General features: G+C 37.8%; 1 protein-coding gene and 1 pseudogene across 3 annotated transcripts in view; one reads left to right on the top strand and one right to left on the bottom strand.

Annotated features, from left to right (window-relative positions):
- The window catches only part of Arl5b (ARF like GTPase 5B), a 168070-nt gene that overhangs the window by 19411 nt on the left and 132427 nt on the right, over positions 1-16232 (top strand). For 2 of the 3 annotated variants that reach the window (XM_004859948.3, XM_004859949.3), the window contains one exon: positions 605-7426. The exons of the other annotated variant lie outside the window; for it this stretch is intronic. In XM_004859948.3, coding sequence (XP_004860005.1) covers positions 605-653 — 49 coding nt within the window. In that variant the 3' untranslated portion in view covers positions 654-7426. Of the gene's footprint in view, positions 1-604; positions 7427-16232 lie in introns of those variants that run through there. 3 annotated transcript variants of the gene reach the window in all.
- LOC101712677 (calcyclin-binding protein pseudogene) lies at positions 14539-15262 on the bottom strand (annotated as a pseudogene).

Consider the following 16232-nt stretch of genomic DNA (forward strand, 5'->3'; position numbering starts at 1 on the left):
TGGTACCGGGGGATCGAACTCGGGTCCTTGCACTTGCACAGCAGGCAGCGAAACCACTGAGCAAAATCGCCGGCCCCTGATAATAAACTTTTGAAATAAGTTTCCACAATCCAAATGCTTTTGTTGCTCATCCCTTGCTTTAATCAATTATCTACTAGGAGAAAATGGTGTCACCTGAATTAAAGAAGATTTAAGAAATTTACATATTTTCTACAAAGATTTAAACCTACACTTCCAGCTTGTCACAGAGTACATCTCCTTTATGATCTGCAGTGCTCTGGGGAGGAGTACTTCCAGACAAGAAATGTTTGAGACAGATGCCATCATAGTGCTTTCTTCCTTTCCTAAGAGTTTGAAAGTGGGCACTAGGTGAAGGAAAAAACAACGCTATGAATGGATGACCCAGTTCATTCCTAGGAACTTATTTATCCTCATACCACCCTAACTTGTTAGTTTTTCTCCTGTTAGAAATGGCTTGTGATATAATAGCTACATGTATACCCTTTATCCATGCTTTTAAGTAAGACTTAAAACTAATAAGCCTGCTTTTCAGTTTTTAAGCAGAAAGTTTTTAATTTTGAAAATGCTTCTTTCTTTTGATCAGGTTATGCCAAGGTCTGGAGTGGATGACTTCCCGGATTGGTGTGAGATAACTTTTTGCTTGAAAGAGACTCTTCTATTTATTCTGTGACACGAACATTTTTCCTAGTATCTTTGGCTGCTAAGGCAGCAGCATGTTTAATTTATAACAACACAAACCTCTGTAAGCAACACTTGAATCAAGTGCAGCTGAACTGGAACATAAAAGTTTTTTTTCTTAACTTTTTTTTTTAAATGCACTAATCTTCGGTTGGATGAACATTATGTATGTTTCAACAACAGAACTCTTCTGACTGCTTATTCTAATTATTCAGTGACTGCCTTATAAAAAAATGTTTGTCATATGTTTAATGTTTTCAGAAGTATTGTTATAACCTTTATACAGACCAACTTCTTTCAGTTCTTGACTCCTGCTCCCTCCCTCCCAGGTAGTTAACAGTTCGACAGAGGAGTAGTGAAAATCCCCTGATACTACGTGCGAACTTCTCCAGTACAAGGCATAATCCCTCCATAAACTATCTTTTGAACAAAATTTATTATAAAGAAAGAAATCTGCCTGGAAGGTATATATAAAAAGGAAGATTAAAATTAAACATCATAAATACTTGCCTTTTAACTTCCCTCACATTATTGCATGTCATGGCATAATTTTAAGTTGCTATTAATATGTAAATTAAGTATGTTTATCTGAAGGAATTAAGTTCACTTTTCTGCCTACCAGATTTGGTCAAAAACTAATCAAGATGAAATATTTGAGAACCCAGCTTTGATAGTAGATATTGTTGGCTAAATCTGGTATTTTTAAGAATGACACATTATTCAGTGCATATATAAGTATCAAGTTATTACAGTGTACTAGCACTAAAATTAAAATATACTATTTGCAAACCATTTTATTATCAGTAAAATTGCAGCTATTTTATTTGCAAGAGTTATCTTGCAAATAAATCCTTTTTTTATTTCTTAAAATTTGAAATGTGTGTCAGGATTTTTGCCACCACTGCACTATTAGTTTAAAAAAAAATGGCGCTTTTATTAAATCTTTTTGTGGGTGTTGTGTAATAGGCTTGAAACAATTGCCATCTTTATAATTGTACTTTGCATTCTAAAATCACACAGCAAACTGCTAAATCTAATTACTTTTTAGAATATTACTATGACACTGAAAGTTGACATTCTTAAGTTATAAATTTAAAAAATAAAATGGAGAAGTCATAATCTATCAAAAGCTTATTTATTGAATACTACTAAAAACTTTGAGGCAGTTGTCTAGTACGAAAAATATTCTAAGCAGTACATACCTTCACCCGAGTTCAATCCCTGGTACCAAAAAAAAAAAAAAGTAAAGCAGTACATACCTTAAATTAAGAGGGAAGATGGTATTGTAACTTCAGTCTTATTTATTTCAAGTGAAATTTTGCTGTAATGAAAGGGATAGAATGTATACCTAGTAATTCATTTTTGCAGTATTTTTTTCATCTGGATCAAAAAAAGCTTCAGTGTTCATAAGAATTTCAAACTTTCCGTTTAGAAGTGGTATTTTAATTTTAATATTTTATCTATAAATTGATTTTAATTTTGCCCTTTTCAGATGTGCTTGGTTAATTATATATAGATGAATTATTTAGTGGAACTTGGCAACAATTTTCTGATTTCCATTTAGTAGTAGCCCACCCTGGAATGAAAAGTGGCCAGAAGAAAGCGTTCTGGATTTTGGGAAATTGTTTACCTTTATTCTGAACGTTTTTCCTTGGTGACTTTATACTAAGTAGTGGGGTTTAGCTTTGTTTTTAGTGTAACCATAATCAAGAATGTGAGAGAAAAGCAGCTGTAACCTGTATGGGTTCTTTGTGGTGTACGTGTGTGCGATGGGGGTTGCGGGGAGAAGATACCATTTGCCTAAAGCACATTTTGCCTGAATTTCTACCTGGTTTTATTTTTTACCATAAATACTAAGGATGATTCTCATTAAGTCTGTTCTGAGAAAACATATAATACTCATATTTCCTTATGAAACAATTATCTGCCTTCTTGAATCTAATAAGAGTGGCTGCCTCAATTTTCTTCTATCAAATTATATGATTATTTTTTATATTACCACATCAGCATTATATTGAAAGTGTTTTTAATAGTCAATTGTATTTTGTCATACAGCTACTAAAAGAGACTCAAATGTCCTATCTGTTTTAAAATACAACCTATTTTCTGAATCTTTTTAAAAACAGTCTTTTACCTTGCGTTAGAAGTGATGTGTGTTAGTATTTAATGAGGACAAACTCGCCATTCAAGTAGACTTCGTGCCAATGATTGGGAAGTTCAAGTAAGACTTTTTAAAAGGTTTTCCTCAGATCTTTCCTGATACAGTAATATGAAAACATGATCCTTTACTCCAAGAGAATGTTTTGACCCAAGCAAGTATCTTAACACTAAAGCATTGATTTTGACATTCATTGCAAATCAGCCGACTTTGTAAGACAAATATCTTATGAAGATGTTGTGTGTTTAGTGCCTTTATTCACATTTTGAGATAAGTTCTCAATCTTGTGCTGTACATGTTCTTTTAGAGGCACAGTAGCAGCTAAGTAGTTTAAGAAGGGAATAATTTGAGTTTTACCTTCTCTTTCAGCTTCACATCGTACTTAGCAAAGTTTCTAATAAGTAGAAAGCAAGGAACCCACCACAATTCCCTGAGATTAGTCTGTATTTTATTTTTAGTTGGAGGATAAAGAAATTAAATTTTAAACAAAACATTTTTGACATGTTATGACTAAAATGTCTAACTACCATGCCACTTTCAAATAAGACATTTTTCTTAATTTTAAACATTTTTTGTTCCTCATCTTTAATCCAGTCATTCTTATTGAAAACATTTTGAGAATTCTTTTAGGATCAGTAGTCCCTTTTTTTAAGGGAATTTACTGAATATTTTTATTAGTATAATTTAATTCCTAAAAAGCTAAAATCTTTATAAATACAATCTGTTGAAAACTAAGGATTAAATAATTTTCCCTCTTTGATTCTTGTGTTAGTATACTTAAAGGTATAATTACTCCTATTATATTTTCTTTGGGGGAAAGATAATACAAGTTTCATTAATTAAAATAATTGTAAGTGGCAGTACCTGCATAACGATAGCTATTTTGATTAAGCATAATTTAATCTTATTATCAAAAGCATAAAGAGAAAACAATTGTATTCCAGTGGAAACGGTGAGCAACATAGACAGTGCTATAAACAGTAGTTTGAAGAGTTACAGAAATGTCAAAGCAAAGAAGATTTTGAACAAAACAGTAACTTTTTTTAAGTCTTTGATATAGTTACTTCGGTGAAATGTTAAATGGAATCGTTTCTGAATGGCACTCATTTAATCCTTAACTTTGTAAACCATACATTAGAAAAATGTACTGGTATTTTGCCTATAGATCAGTAAGTTTTGTTGACATTTTGTCTTTGAAGACCAGCTTTATGAGTGTAATTTTAAATCCGTGGCTTTGGAGCCAGTAAAACTTCACATTTAATTTCAGTTCTAAAAGATCATTTTCCATTTTGTCTAGGCAAAATCATTTCAAGGTACACATGCTTTATTTTTGGTACCAGGGATTGACCTCGGGTCCTTGCGCTTGCAAGGCAGGCGGTGGAGCCACTGAGCTAAATCCCCGGCCCTTTACACATGCTATCTTGTATCTAGTGTGCTGGCTATCTGAAGAAATAGATTTACATCTTAACTTGCCCATTTGTCATTTTATTTAGTTGACCTAAGACAGTTATTGTCTGTGGCCTTTTTGTTTTTCTTATAGTGAGGAACTTCAGCAAATTAGAGCTCTTACATGTCTTTTAGGTTGAAAATTCTGAGTCTTTATTACTAACAATTTTTAAAGCCCCAAATAATAGGGAAATGTATGTAATATGGAATTAAACAATATTATTTAATTCCCACTCATTATCATTTCATTTAGTATATGAATACAATCAAGTAGGAAAATAAAGCGTCACTTAATAACTAGTATTCAACTAGTTATTAAGTAGTAGCTAATTGAACAAGTAGCTAATGACAATACAAGAGAGAAAAGCCATATTGTTAAGAAAACATAAAACTACTTATAAAGCATCAATGGATGTTGGAAATAATCTCTTCTAGAAAGTTTACCTTATTTTTCTGGTTTTACTAATTGGTTGGAAATGCTTAGGTCATTTTATTGCCTCTAGATGATACCCCAAGCTCCAGTTCTGTTTAACTTTCCATTATTGAAAGGGTAATGTGACGAGGCTATCAGTATTTAGCCAGGGTTTGCATATATTCTGGAACTGCTTTGTATTCAAGGTTAGCCTTTTCAGTACTATCTAATCCTTATTCAGTTAATATTATTATGAAGACTGAAACTCCAAGCCAAGTTCCCTCCCCAAAAAGAGTATTGTATGAAGGAGGCTTAAGCAAGAGGATCACAAGATAGAGGCCAGGCCGGAAAACATCTGCTGAGACCCTGTCTCAGAATAAGAAGAGCTGAGGGTGTAGCTCAGTGATACAGTGCTTGTCTAGCATGCATGAGGCCCTGCGTTCAGTTCTCAATACTGCCCCTCTCGAAAAAATTCTAGGTGGCCAGAGCTAAATAGAGAAGATGAATGTAAAAAAAATAGGTTGACTACTGTGTTGTAAATTTAAAGGAAAAAAATGTGGTGGGCTTAAAATTGGCTTTAAAATCTATATGATTTAGTGAAATGTTTGGAAAATGTTACTTTGGAGGTTTAGAGGCATACCTACAAACACACTCAGAACATTTAAAATTAAAAACTTGGTGTAGAAATATCTTCAGAAAGATACTACGAAAGAGAAAGTGAACAGAAAAATGAATCTCCCTCCTCCCGTTTAAGGCACTTAAAATTACTAGTCTTTTACTGCAGATGGTTTGTATTATTTTTACTGTGACAAAAAAAACTGAAGACTGATTAGGTTTTTAGAATTTGGAACTGTAGTCAAATATAGGCATCTTTTGGATTTCTTTAAAAATCAGTAATCTACATTTTATCCTGGAAGTGGAGAAGTAATGTGCTGTTCATAGCTTTTGGAATAGAAAATTAAGTTATCAAAGAATGGTAATATTCTAGCATTCAAACTTTTAAAGTTTTAATTAAAAATTTACCTCATACTTTAATCCACAAGGTGCTTTTGTTCAAGTTTGTGGGCTGTTGCACTGTCCCATAAATACCCTCTTTCATACAAACTGTGTGTCACATATGCAGATTTTACAACTAAGGGACAACATTCCTTGGGGATTTTGTTTTATTCTTTGTTAATCACCAGTGAGGCTCACATGATTGGTCAGATTTACAGACGGTTTTCATTAAAGCACATGAACAAGTGCCCAGTCACTATTTAGTTCTATAAAATAAAGGAAAAGAAAAGAAATTAGGTTTGGTTAGAGTATGCTGTTGAATATATTTACTTCAGCATTGGTAAGATAGCAAATGACTATCCCTTGATCTCACTTGCATAAGAATTAGCTGCATGTTTTGGCCCTGTTCATAAGAGATTACAGTGAACCCTCAAGTTAGGACCAGCCTGACATATGAATGACTTGGGTTAATGGAAGGTACATCTGCCTCTGGTTATCTATAGCATGTACCCAGGGAAACATCCAGATCTCAGCTGTATTGACTAAGTTACCACCAGCCCTCGGGATTGAGTTTGTGAGTCAAGGGTCCACTGTATACTCTTTTTAACTTTACCTTTTCCTTCAGAAAATTCAGGAACTTTGAAGCCCCTAATTTATTCTCTTGGAGTAAACTTTCAGTGTAGTTGTGAAAACTTTTAATTTTGATTTTTAAAAAGTTTAGGAGCTGGGGATTTAGTTCAGTGGTTCTGGGGCCTGCCTCGCAAGCTCAAGGTCCTGAGTTCGATCCCCGGTACCAAAAAAAAAAAGTTTAGCTGCTATTTCATTGAAAATGCGAAATAAACGATGATTATGTTTTCAGTTATAGAAAAGTTATAAATTTTACATCTGTTCCGTGGAACATAGTTGTAAACAACAACAGCAACCCCACAAAACCTAAAAGCGGTCGCAGCCTTGCCCTTGCATTAATTCCAATCAGTGTAGTGACTGATCACGCCGTTGCCGTCTTAACATAAACCAGTGCTAAGAGCACACAGAGGAAGCAGCAGGCCCTGTGTTCAAAATACTTCTCGCCTCCGAAAGTAAAGCTACTTGAAAGTGTCTGTATTGAGATCTAAGCTCATTTCCTAAGATTGAAATACAAACTTTTATCTATCAGGCTTCAGGCTTTCTGCAGAAGCTCTAACAACATCTTAGCAAATCAGCTGGGTCAAAACTGTGGATGGGATCTCTCTGCCTTCTCCCCCTGGTATTGTACAGAGAGAAGAAAAATGTCTTTGTTGCCATGACTCCTTTTGAATCCTAGCCAACTGAAACGTGTGCGCTTGGTCCAATACATAAGCATTAACAAAGAAATTTTAAAAGCAAATTACTCAATGCATTCACATCACTCCTTGCAAATGGTTTAAAGCATGTTCTTCTAATGGTGGGCTCATTTAAAAGACATTTTTAAAATTTTAATACATTACTGTTGTGAGATGCTTTTCTATGTTATGTTTAGGTTGCTGGTACTCATGATTTTTTATTTCTGCAATTACGTTATAATGAGTTGCTTGCATGCCTACTTACCCAAGTGAAAGGAAGCTCTTTGCTCTGGAATGTTCATCTTTTAGACAGGATTTGGCTCATTTGCAATCGTGGTGCAATATAGTGTAACATTCATTGGTTTTCAGTCAACAGTTTTATTTTTGTCATAATAAATAATTACTTTTCCAATATGAAGTGAACCCAGTGTTTTCTTTTAAAGGTAAAATGTATTTTAGCAGTCTTTATTGCAAGTGACAGAAACTCCCATGTAAGCAATCAGACAGGGGAATTTTATTATAAGGGTGATATTTTAGGAGCCAGCTGGATTTCCAGAAGAGACAGAAGCAAAGACTTGGAGTACTGAGAAGAAACCAGAAGGTTAACCTTTCTCTTGCGCATGTCCCTCAGTGTTTCACTAGCCTGGATTTCTGTGTTTCCTAGTCCACATGGAAGATCATGTACAGGCCTAATAGCTCCTTTATTATCTTATACAGGGGAGAAGTCAGATTATTGTTACGTATAGTTCCTTCTGGCCCAGGAAAATTGTTCATTAGCTTAGTCAGTGGAGGCGAACCTGTGGCAGGTGTGCCACACTCGGCTGTTTGTTACCATTGAACGGTCTAGAAGGTTCGCCATCGCTGGCCTAGATTAAGTCGGTTACCCCTGAGATCTGAATCGGTCGGTGGCTTAGTGGAAAGAAGGTGCGTTTACCAGAGAAGGGGGCTGGCTGTATGATTCATCTACACACTGTTTGCACTTAAGCTATATTCTTATAATAAAAACAAATGTAATGAGTAGGATGACAAAATTCATTTTATTTATATTAATCTAAAAATAATGATTTTAATACTACCCTCTTTTCAGACCCTTGAGAATGTGATAAAGACAAAACAAGAATGTGATAAAAGATATCCTACATAAAAAATTACACTAGGTAGAGTTAAAATTTGTTTAAAAGGTTTAGAATTGTCTGAGCCTCAGGAGTTATACTGTGTTACAGAGCGCTCTGTGCTCTGAAGGTTCTTGATGCCCCTTTGTAACCCTTCCTCTGCTCCATTCCCACCCTTCAGAGCCGCTGATTTGCTTTCTGCCGTTATAGGTTGCTTTCATAGAATTCTGTCTAATCACTCAGTTACAGATGTTTTCATCTTCTGTGTATCCCGAGTCCATCCCTTCCTTTTAGTGACTAGTACTCCATTGCAGAGATACATCATAATTTGTTTATCTTTCCACCTGTTGGTGGGCATTTCAGTCGCTCCTAATTTTGAAATACAAGTGAAGCTTCCCGCACATTCATGCATTGGTCTTTTTATAACATTTGCTTTCATTTCTCTCAGGTAAATCCAGAGTCCCTAGGAGTGGAATGGCTAGGGAAGAGTGGTCAATGGACATTGAACTTCAAGGGCAATGCACACTTGTAAAGTACCATTTTACGTCCCCCTATTAGTGTATAAAATTCTGGTTCCAGATTCTTGCCATCAATTGACCTGGTCACTCTTTGGTTTTAGGGGTTCTGATAGATGCCTCCTTGTGGGTTTAATTTGAATTCCTCTAAGGATAAAAGACAGCATCTTTTCATGCACTTCTTGCCTTGTACCATCATGAAGTGTACACATACTTTGCTTATTTATTTAGTGGTACTGGGACTTGAACCCAGGGCCTCACACATAGCAGACAAGTGCCCTACCACTGAGGTGGGGAGCCCTTGCTTAGTTTTAAATTTTTTTTTAAATGAGTTTCGAGAATTGTTTATTCTTAATTCAAGTGATGTATTGGTAGGCAACTTGCAGCTGGGCCAGTCTGCTTTTCTTTTTTGTTCTTAATAATATCTCTTTAAAGCCTTGACGTTTTAAAGCTGCCCCCTAGTAACAAGACCAAATACATGACACATGTAATTTATGTGTAGGTTTTAAAATACTCATGTTTTCTGATCGCTAACATAAGCTTGCTTAGAATTCCTGTGCTTCATAGGGATGATTTTTGTTTTGTTTTATTTTCTGATCAGAGGATCCTGGTGTCAAAATGTAATTTTAGCAAGTTCAAAATGAACGGGGGGGGGGGGCATAGCTCAGTGGTAGAGTGCCTGCCCCAGGCCCTGGGTTTAAGCCCCAGTACCACACAGAAAAGAAAGAATGAAACAACCCTCGTGTTTAAGTATATAGTGGGTACTTAGCAAAGATTTATTTAACTCAATAATCAGGGAACTCATAGGTTGAAAAGCTGATTCAAAAGAGTACACATCTGAAAAGTTTACAAGCTTACCAAGCCTCCACATTAACATTGACTTTATAGAGTCTGGGCCCTAATGGATAGTAAATACTCAAGCAGAATTACACATTTCCCCCTAGACAGACAGATGGTCTCTAAGTGAACTTCGCAGTACCCTGTTATGACTGAAAGCATATAGTTATCTCTGCTATATTTGCATGGTTGGGATGTATTTTTTAAAACAGGAAAAACATTTTGTCATTGTATTAAAACACTGGCTCCTCAAAATACAAGATACAAAATGGGTTTCAGGAAAGGGAAAGCACCAGCCAAGAGACACTTTTCGGGGGGGGGGGGGGGGCGGCTACCAGGGATCGAACTTGGGTCCTTGCGCTTGCACAACAGGCGGCGAAACCACTGAGCTAAATCCCCAGCCCAATAGACACATTTTTGGTGCCCATGAAATTCAATGTAATTACTATCTGTGTTAAACAGGCTGACTGGCCATTTAAAACCCAGCGTGGGGCTGGGGATGTAGCTCAGTGGCCCCGTGCCTGCCTGGCAAGCACAAAGTCCTAAATTCCATCCCTAGTACTGAGGGGGAAAAACAGCATGGTGTAGAACAGGCTGATCTTGCCAGAGCTGCCGGGAAGCCAGAGTATAGAACCAACTCTGGCAGTGGTCTGCTTGCTACTTAGTAGACACTTGCCCAAAATGACAGTTCATTCAGAAAGCGGGGCCACGTGCCAGCATGAAAGATCCGTTTTCATTTATCTGTTACCTTATATATGATAAAAGGCCTTGAGCGCTTGTTTGGAGGTTCTAGCAGGGAAGCGCAGCGAGGAAATGGTCCTCCTCTATCGGGGGTGGTCGTCCTCGAGCGCGAGCGCGAGCGCGAGCGCGCAGCCTCAGGAGGCACGCACGTGGAGTGGTGCAGGAGGAAGCGGACACCCGCCTAGCCAGCCAGATTAGAAACGGATCTGGACATTGAAGGAGATTATTCTGGATTCTTCACTTTCTAACCAGTGTGATACTTTGCTCTTTTGTGGATTTTATATCATGAAGTGTGCGGTTTAACAAAGTGAACACATGTACCCACCCCTGATATGCAGTATTCCTCCTGAGAGATGGGCTGTTTCTTGTTTATAGCTGCCACCCTCACTCAAGAGTACTTGAGACCATGTTCCACATCCAGGGGCTCCCCAGATGCATTTTGGTTGTTACTAATCTCCCCAACCCACAGAACACACTAGTTATGCACGTTATTGTGATGAGAAATTTGAGGGAGAGAAAAGAGGCATTGATCTCCGATTAATCTGTTACTTCCTGAAGCCTGTGGCATTGAGTAAAACTAAAATAAAATATATTCACCAATATTGAGTCCCATTTTTGTTCAAGTTCTGAGGGCAGTGATTAAAAAAAAAACACACCTTTTCCTCATTGAGTTTACAGTCTAGTTGGGGAGGTAAATTAAGTCAATGTAAAATCATGACTAACAGAAGACAAAGATATGTATTTGTCAGAGGTAAGTTAGTCCAGCATCATTTCAACAACCATGACTTTTCAATAAAAGACATACTAAGCACATAAATAATTACATTCCCAAGTTAGACAAAGTTTCAGGAGGGAGCAACAGGAGGAATACAGAAAAAAAAAATCTGGAAAAGTTCAACTCCTTTTGATGAGCAATCAGATGTCTCCTCTAAAATTTATGTGTTGAAGTCCTAACCCTTAGTACCTCAGACTATAGCCTTATTTGAGGATTTTTTTTTTTTTTTAATGTGTATGTGTGTGTGGTTGGTTGGTTTTGTTTTTCGGAATGCTGGGATCACGGGCTTGTACGACATGCCTGGCTTGGAAACTCTACAGAAGTAATCAAGTTGAAATGAGGTCATTAGGGTAGTCCCCAGTCCCATGGCTGGTGTCCTCAAGGGAGGGGAAACCTGGACCCTGATACACTAAGGGCAGATCTTGTGAAGATAGCACTTAGCAAGCCAAGGGAAGGAGGCCAGATTGGGTTCTCCACAGCCTCAGAAAGTACCAACCCTGCTGACACGTCGATTGTGAACTTGTATCCTCCAGAACTGTGAGACAGTAGGCTTCTCCGGTTCCAGCTGCCCAGGTCCTGGCACTTTGTGTCAGCAGCTGAAGCAAACTAATACAGATTTCCTCATGATTTTCAGCTTAACCTCTTTTTCACAGACTTTGAGTCACTTTTCATCAATTAGCTATCTTTGAGAAAAGTAAGTCTCTGACCAAAATGACCTGTTCAGAATTTCTCCAGATGCTATGGGATGTTCAGATGTGATGACTTTTCCTAGTCATTCTTAACTTTCACCAGTCAATCTTTAAGAAATGTGTTTCTGTGGCTGGTGTTGGTATCTTTGATTGAAAATGATAGAAACTCAAACATTCATAAGAAAAAAGGGCAGCTTTGGTTCTCATAAACACACCTCAGGAAAGTCAATCACATACCTGGTTTTATGAACATCAGATTCAGGGATGTGAACACCAAGAGGATCTTCAACTTCTCACCTCTGCCACTGGCCATCGCTCCTTTATCCTCCTCCACCAATGGCAGGATTTTGTGCTTCCTATAGTGGAAATCCAAGTTTCCAGCAACCCTCAGTTCATAGCCTAACAGCTTTGGGATCAGAGAGGAAAGGAGGTCCTGGAGACCTCTGCAGTAGGTTCCAGTCTCCTGCTCAGTGTACGACAAAGGGCTGAAGAAAGGCTCAAAGACAAAGAAAAAGGTAGGAAGCCAGGACAGCCAGTGCTGAGCAACCAGCAAAGGCCCTGATCTGTCCAAGCCACTGATGTTTATTGGTAATCAAACTGGGGTAAAGGAAAAAAATTGGAGTAAAGGGGAACTACATGTGAAGATGTGCAGTTGTGCAGTTGCTATGGATACTAATGCAGGTGAGGCTTGTAAAGGAAAAGACAAAGCATCTGGAATTAGGAGCAGAACAGACAAAACATAGGGTTGTGATTAGAACCTTGTCCTAGTTAAGATTTTCATGGTGGGAGTGGAATTTGGGTGTGAGTTACTCCAACCATGGCTACTCTTCGCTCGTATTGAGCCCTGCAGTTTCACAGGCCATTTCTCTGGTCTGTGCTGTGGCCATTAGTGGGAAGGTCATGCTAACCTGCCTGCTACCACAGTGCTTATGAGGCGCTTCTGTGAGCCATGGAAGCTGCAGTCAGACTTGCTTCTCAAGATGAGCCCATTTCAGGGTTAACTCTTTACGGCCTGCTTTGGGGATAATCAACAGGACAGTTCCCCACAGGAGACTTTCTCTTGACAGCGTATTGGAGAAGCACTCTGATTATCCCAGAATGGGTGAAGTGGGTAGCCTGTGACCAGGTACCACAAGTGTGTGGTGTGAACATGGGTGTGTGAGTGTATATGGGGTTGGTAGTGGGTTGTTGGAAGCCTAAAATGATTCCAAAAGTGGAGTAGACAGCACAACATAGCCACTTTATAAGCCAGGCACCACCCTAAATCCAGCTATTACTACGTGTCTCCTCCTTACGGTGCTATATAATGTGAACGTAGCCTCAGCAGCTTTTGTGTACCTCTGTCCAGAAAGTTATTGAGGGTATTATTTCAGGGAATATTTTAGAAAAGCATAACTTAACAGACTTTCATAATTTATAAAGCATCAGTTGCTTCTAAAATCAATACAATTTTCTCCAACAACAATATTGGAATGATAATACATTGAATTTGTAAACCCAATAGCATGGGATGGAGATCCAATAAGGTTACAGAGTTGACAGAGAACTATTGAATAAATTAACTGACCTGCTGGTGAATCTGAGTATTGTCCACTTGATGGTAAAGAGCAGGCTCTGTATTGCTTCTCAGCCTTTTGGCTAAGATCACATGACTAGCAGGCTGTGTGTGTATGAATCCTGGTTCTACCATTTTCTAGTTGTATACTTTTGGGCAAGTTGATCACATTCTGTGCCTCATTCTCTTTAAAATTCTCACCTGAGGGCCAGGGATTTAGCTCAGTAGTTCCACCGACTGCCTTGCAAATGCAAGGTCTTGACTTCAATCCCCAATACAAAAAAAAAAAAGAAATCTCACCTGAGTTATTCAAAACATTAAATGAGATAAATCAGAATGATTATTTAGTGTCTAGAATATATTGAGTGCTCAGTAAATGGTGCTGCTATGTTACATCTTGACACTAAAATTCTCATATATTAGCCTCAGGCCCAATATTGCTAGGTGAGTAAGCCGGAATTCTGATTCAGGTATTCTGATGGTAAATCCATTACTTTCCCTCCTCTGTATCTTTTTTTTTTTTTTTTTTTACATAAAAATCCAACTTTATTGAACATAGGAATAGATGGATTTTCAAATTAATTATTTTTGCTTTATGGTTATTAGTATCTGATACATGGTGGTACTAACTGCTACTATATGAATATGCTTGTATATTCTTAATTCTATATTCATAAACAAATATATTTAAATCTAGAGAGAAACATTTGTGATTGGCTTATTAGTGCACGGTAATCCCCGGTATATGCACTGCTCAAGCTGGTAATAAGGGATCATCCATCCATTCTACAGCAAATTTGAAGCACAGGCACAAATTTGAATTTTATACAAAAATTCAGTTTTACTCTTATTCGTACATTAAGTGGGAGCTGACATCTGTAACTTCCAGGCAAGCAAATACTTTTGTTTTATACCTCCTAGCTGAACAAAAACACACATAATGTTTTTAGACAAGACTTGGTTATTTTTTTTTTTTGTACCGGGGATCAAACTTGGGTTCTTGTGCTTGCAAGGCAGGCAGCGGAACCACTGAGCTAAATCCCCGGCCCTAAGATTTGGTTTTTGTATTTCAATGAGAATAACATATAACCCTTCCTTAAACAAAATGACCAGAGTATAGTGAAACCATCTTTGGAGGACATGTTTAATATGCATATCTTATTTAAATAAATCCTCCAATAAGAAATGGGGAATTCATTGCCTTTACTTTGAAGACTTTGTAGTTATCTGCCAAATTTATATGTGCAGTTCACCAACATTCCCTTATTGGAAATAGCAGTATTTCCACATAATAGTTCTCAAAAGGACTTAGAAGTCTCAAAATTCTGTGTCTCCTTTGGCTTGCTTCTTTCTTGATTCCACCCAGGCTTTATTAATGGTTCGCTTCATATCATCATCTCCATCTTCATAAATTGTCTTTAGAACATTCATTAATCCCTCACTAGGATCTGTTTCAGCATCATAGGATGGCTTTTCTTTTTCTTTGCAATCTTTTTCAGCCTGAGTCAAGTATTCCCATTGCATGTTTTCTACTTTCTTTCTACATAAGATAAGAAATGTATCAGTCTTGATTTTTTTTTGAACTGCCTTCCACTGAGATGGGTTTTAAGAGATTGTTCACAATCACAGAGTAATTCTTCCCATTTAGATTCTTTACCAAAAGATCAAATGACCTCTCTGTGAAATGCACCTGCACATTCTCAGCAGGAACTTGATGAACTCCAGTTAAGGTAATGTAGATTTTCACAAACTTATCTGACTGATCCCACCCGTAATTACTGATTTTCACAGTATATCCTGTTGTGATGGGAGCAACCACAGCAGCTGGGTTTTCATTGTCAAGAAATTCTGGTTTCTTTTGTGATTTTTGTTGCACCTTATTCTTTATTTCTGTTTCAATCTTGGATTTTTCAGCTGTCGGGGCATCCCATACTCTCTTCCTAGTGGCCTTTTCCAACAATGCCTTTACCTCTTCTAGATCATTCTGCGACTCCCCCAAAGCTGAAGCCATGGCTGGGCTGGGTCAGACTGGAGGCTAGACCAGCAGGTGTGCATGCAAGGACAGGACCCAGCGCACTCTCCCTCCTCTGTATCTTAATGACCAGTCAGCAGACCACCTGCATTGGAATCACAGGCAGTCATTGGTCAAAATACGTGTTACTGGATCTCTCCTCGGTCTTACAGGGTCTGTGATAGTAGAAACCAGGGAGCTTCCATTTTATAGGTATCTGTAGATGATTCCAAAGCACACTGAGGTTTGAGGATCTAAAGACATATGCCGCAGTCATATTAGTCTAAAAATTCCAAGAAATCATCTTTGGAATATGACATCATACTTCGAAACATTCTAGCTTTAGTTTGTTTTTTTTTTTTAAATGAAGCTTAGACATTAAATTGAAAAACAGTACCTGTATTTTTTGTTCCAGTTACCTCATAACTATTTGGTTTAAAGCATTAAAATTCTGACTACAAATCAACATTAGTGGAAACAGGTGGTCGAAAAGGTTGTAGAGCGTTGTCCTTTATTCTTCTGGTTGGTGTACTTAGATATTCCCTGATACTGGCCCTTCGCTACCCTCTGGGGAATAAGATTTTATTTGTTTTTGTTTTTAATGTTCTGGGGAGGACTTTGGTTCTGGTCCACTAACAAAGAACATAGGAGTGCTCACTCTCACTCTGCCGATAAGCTGCATGAACTGAAAGCGAACCGCCCCTCTGAGGTACATGAGAGAATTGAGGTCACAGAATAAACTGCTGCCCCCGAACGAGGGAGATGGCTAAGTGGAAGAAACAAATCACAATTTACCCAGGGTAGAAACCCTGGAACAGAATTGGCTGTTTCATAACATGTTTAAGGTGCCGCTAGGAAAACCACAGGGCAACAGGAGAGGCCAAAACACACCCTTGGGGGGAATTTTAGCCTCTGGCATCGCAGCTTTGTAAAAATGGTAGACATAGAGGAGGCCCCACTCCTAGCCCCGCCTACACCAAAAGCC

Source organism: Heterocephalus glaber, unplaced genomic scaffold (genome assembly GCF_053883595.1).
Source record: "Heterocephalus glaber isolate CG9 unplaced genomic scaffold, H.glaber_assembly_v1.0 deba00000768, whole genome shotgun sequence".
Taxonomy (NCBI): Eukaryota; Metazoa; Chordata; class Mammalia; order Rodentia; family Bathyergidae; genus Heterocephalus; species Heterocephalus glaber.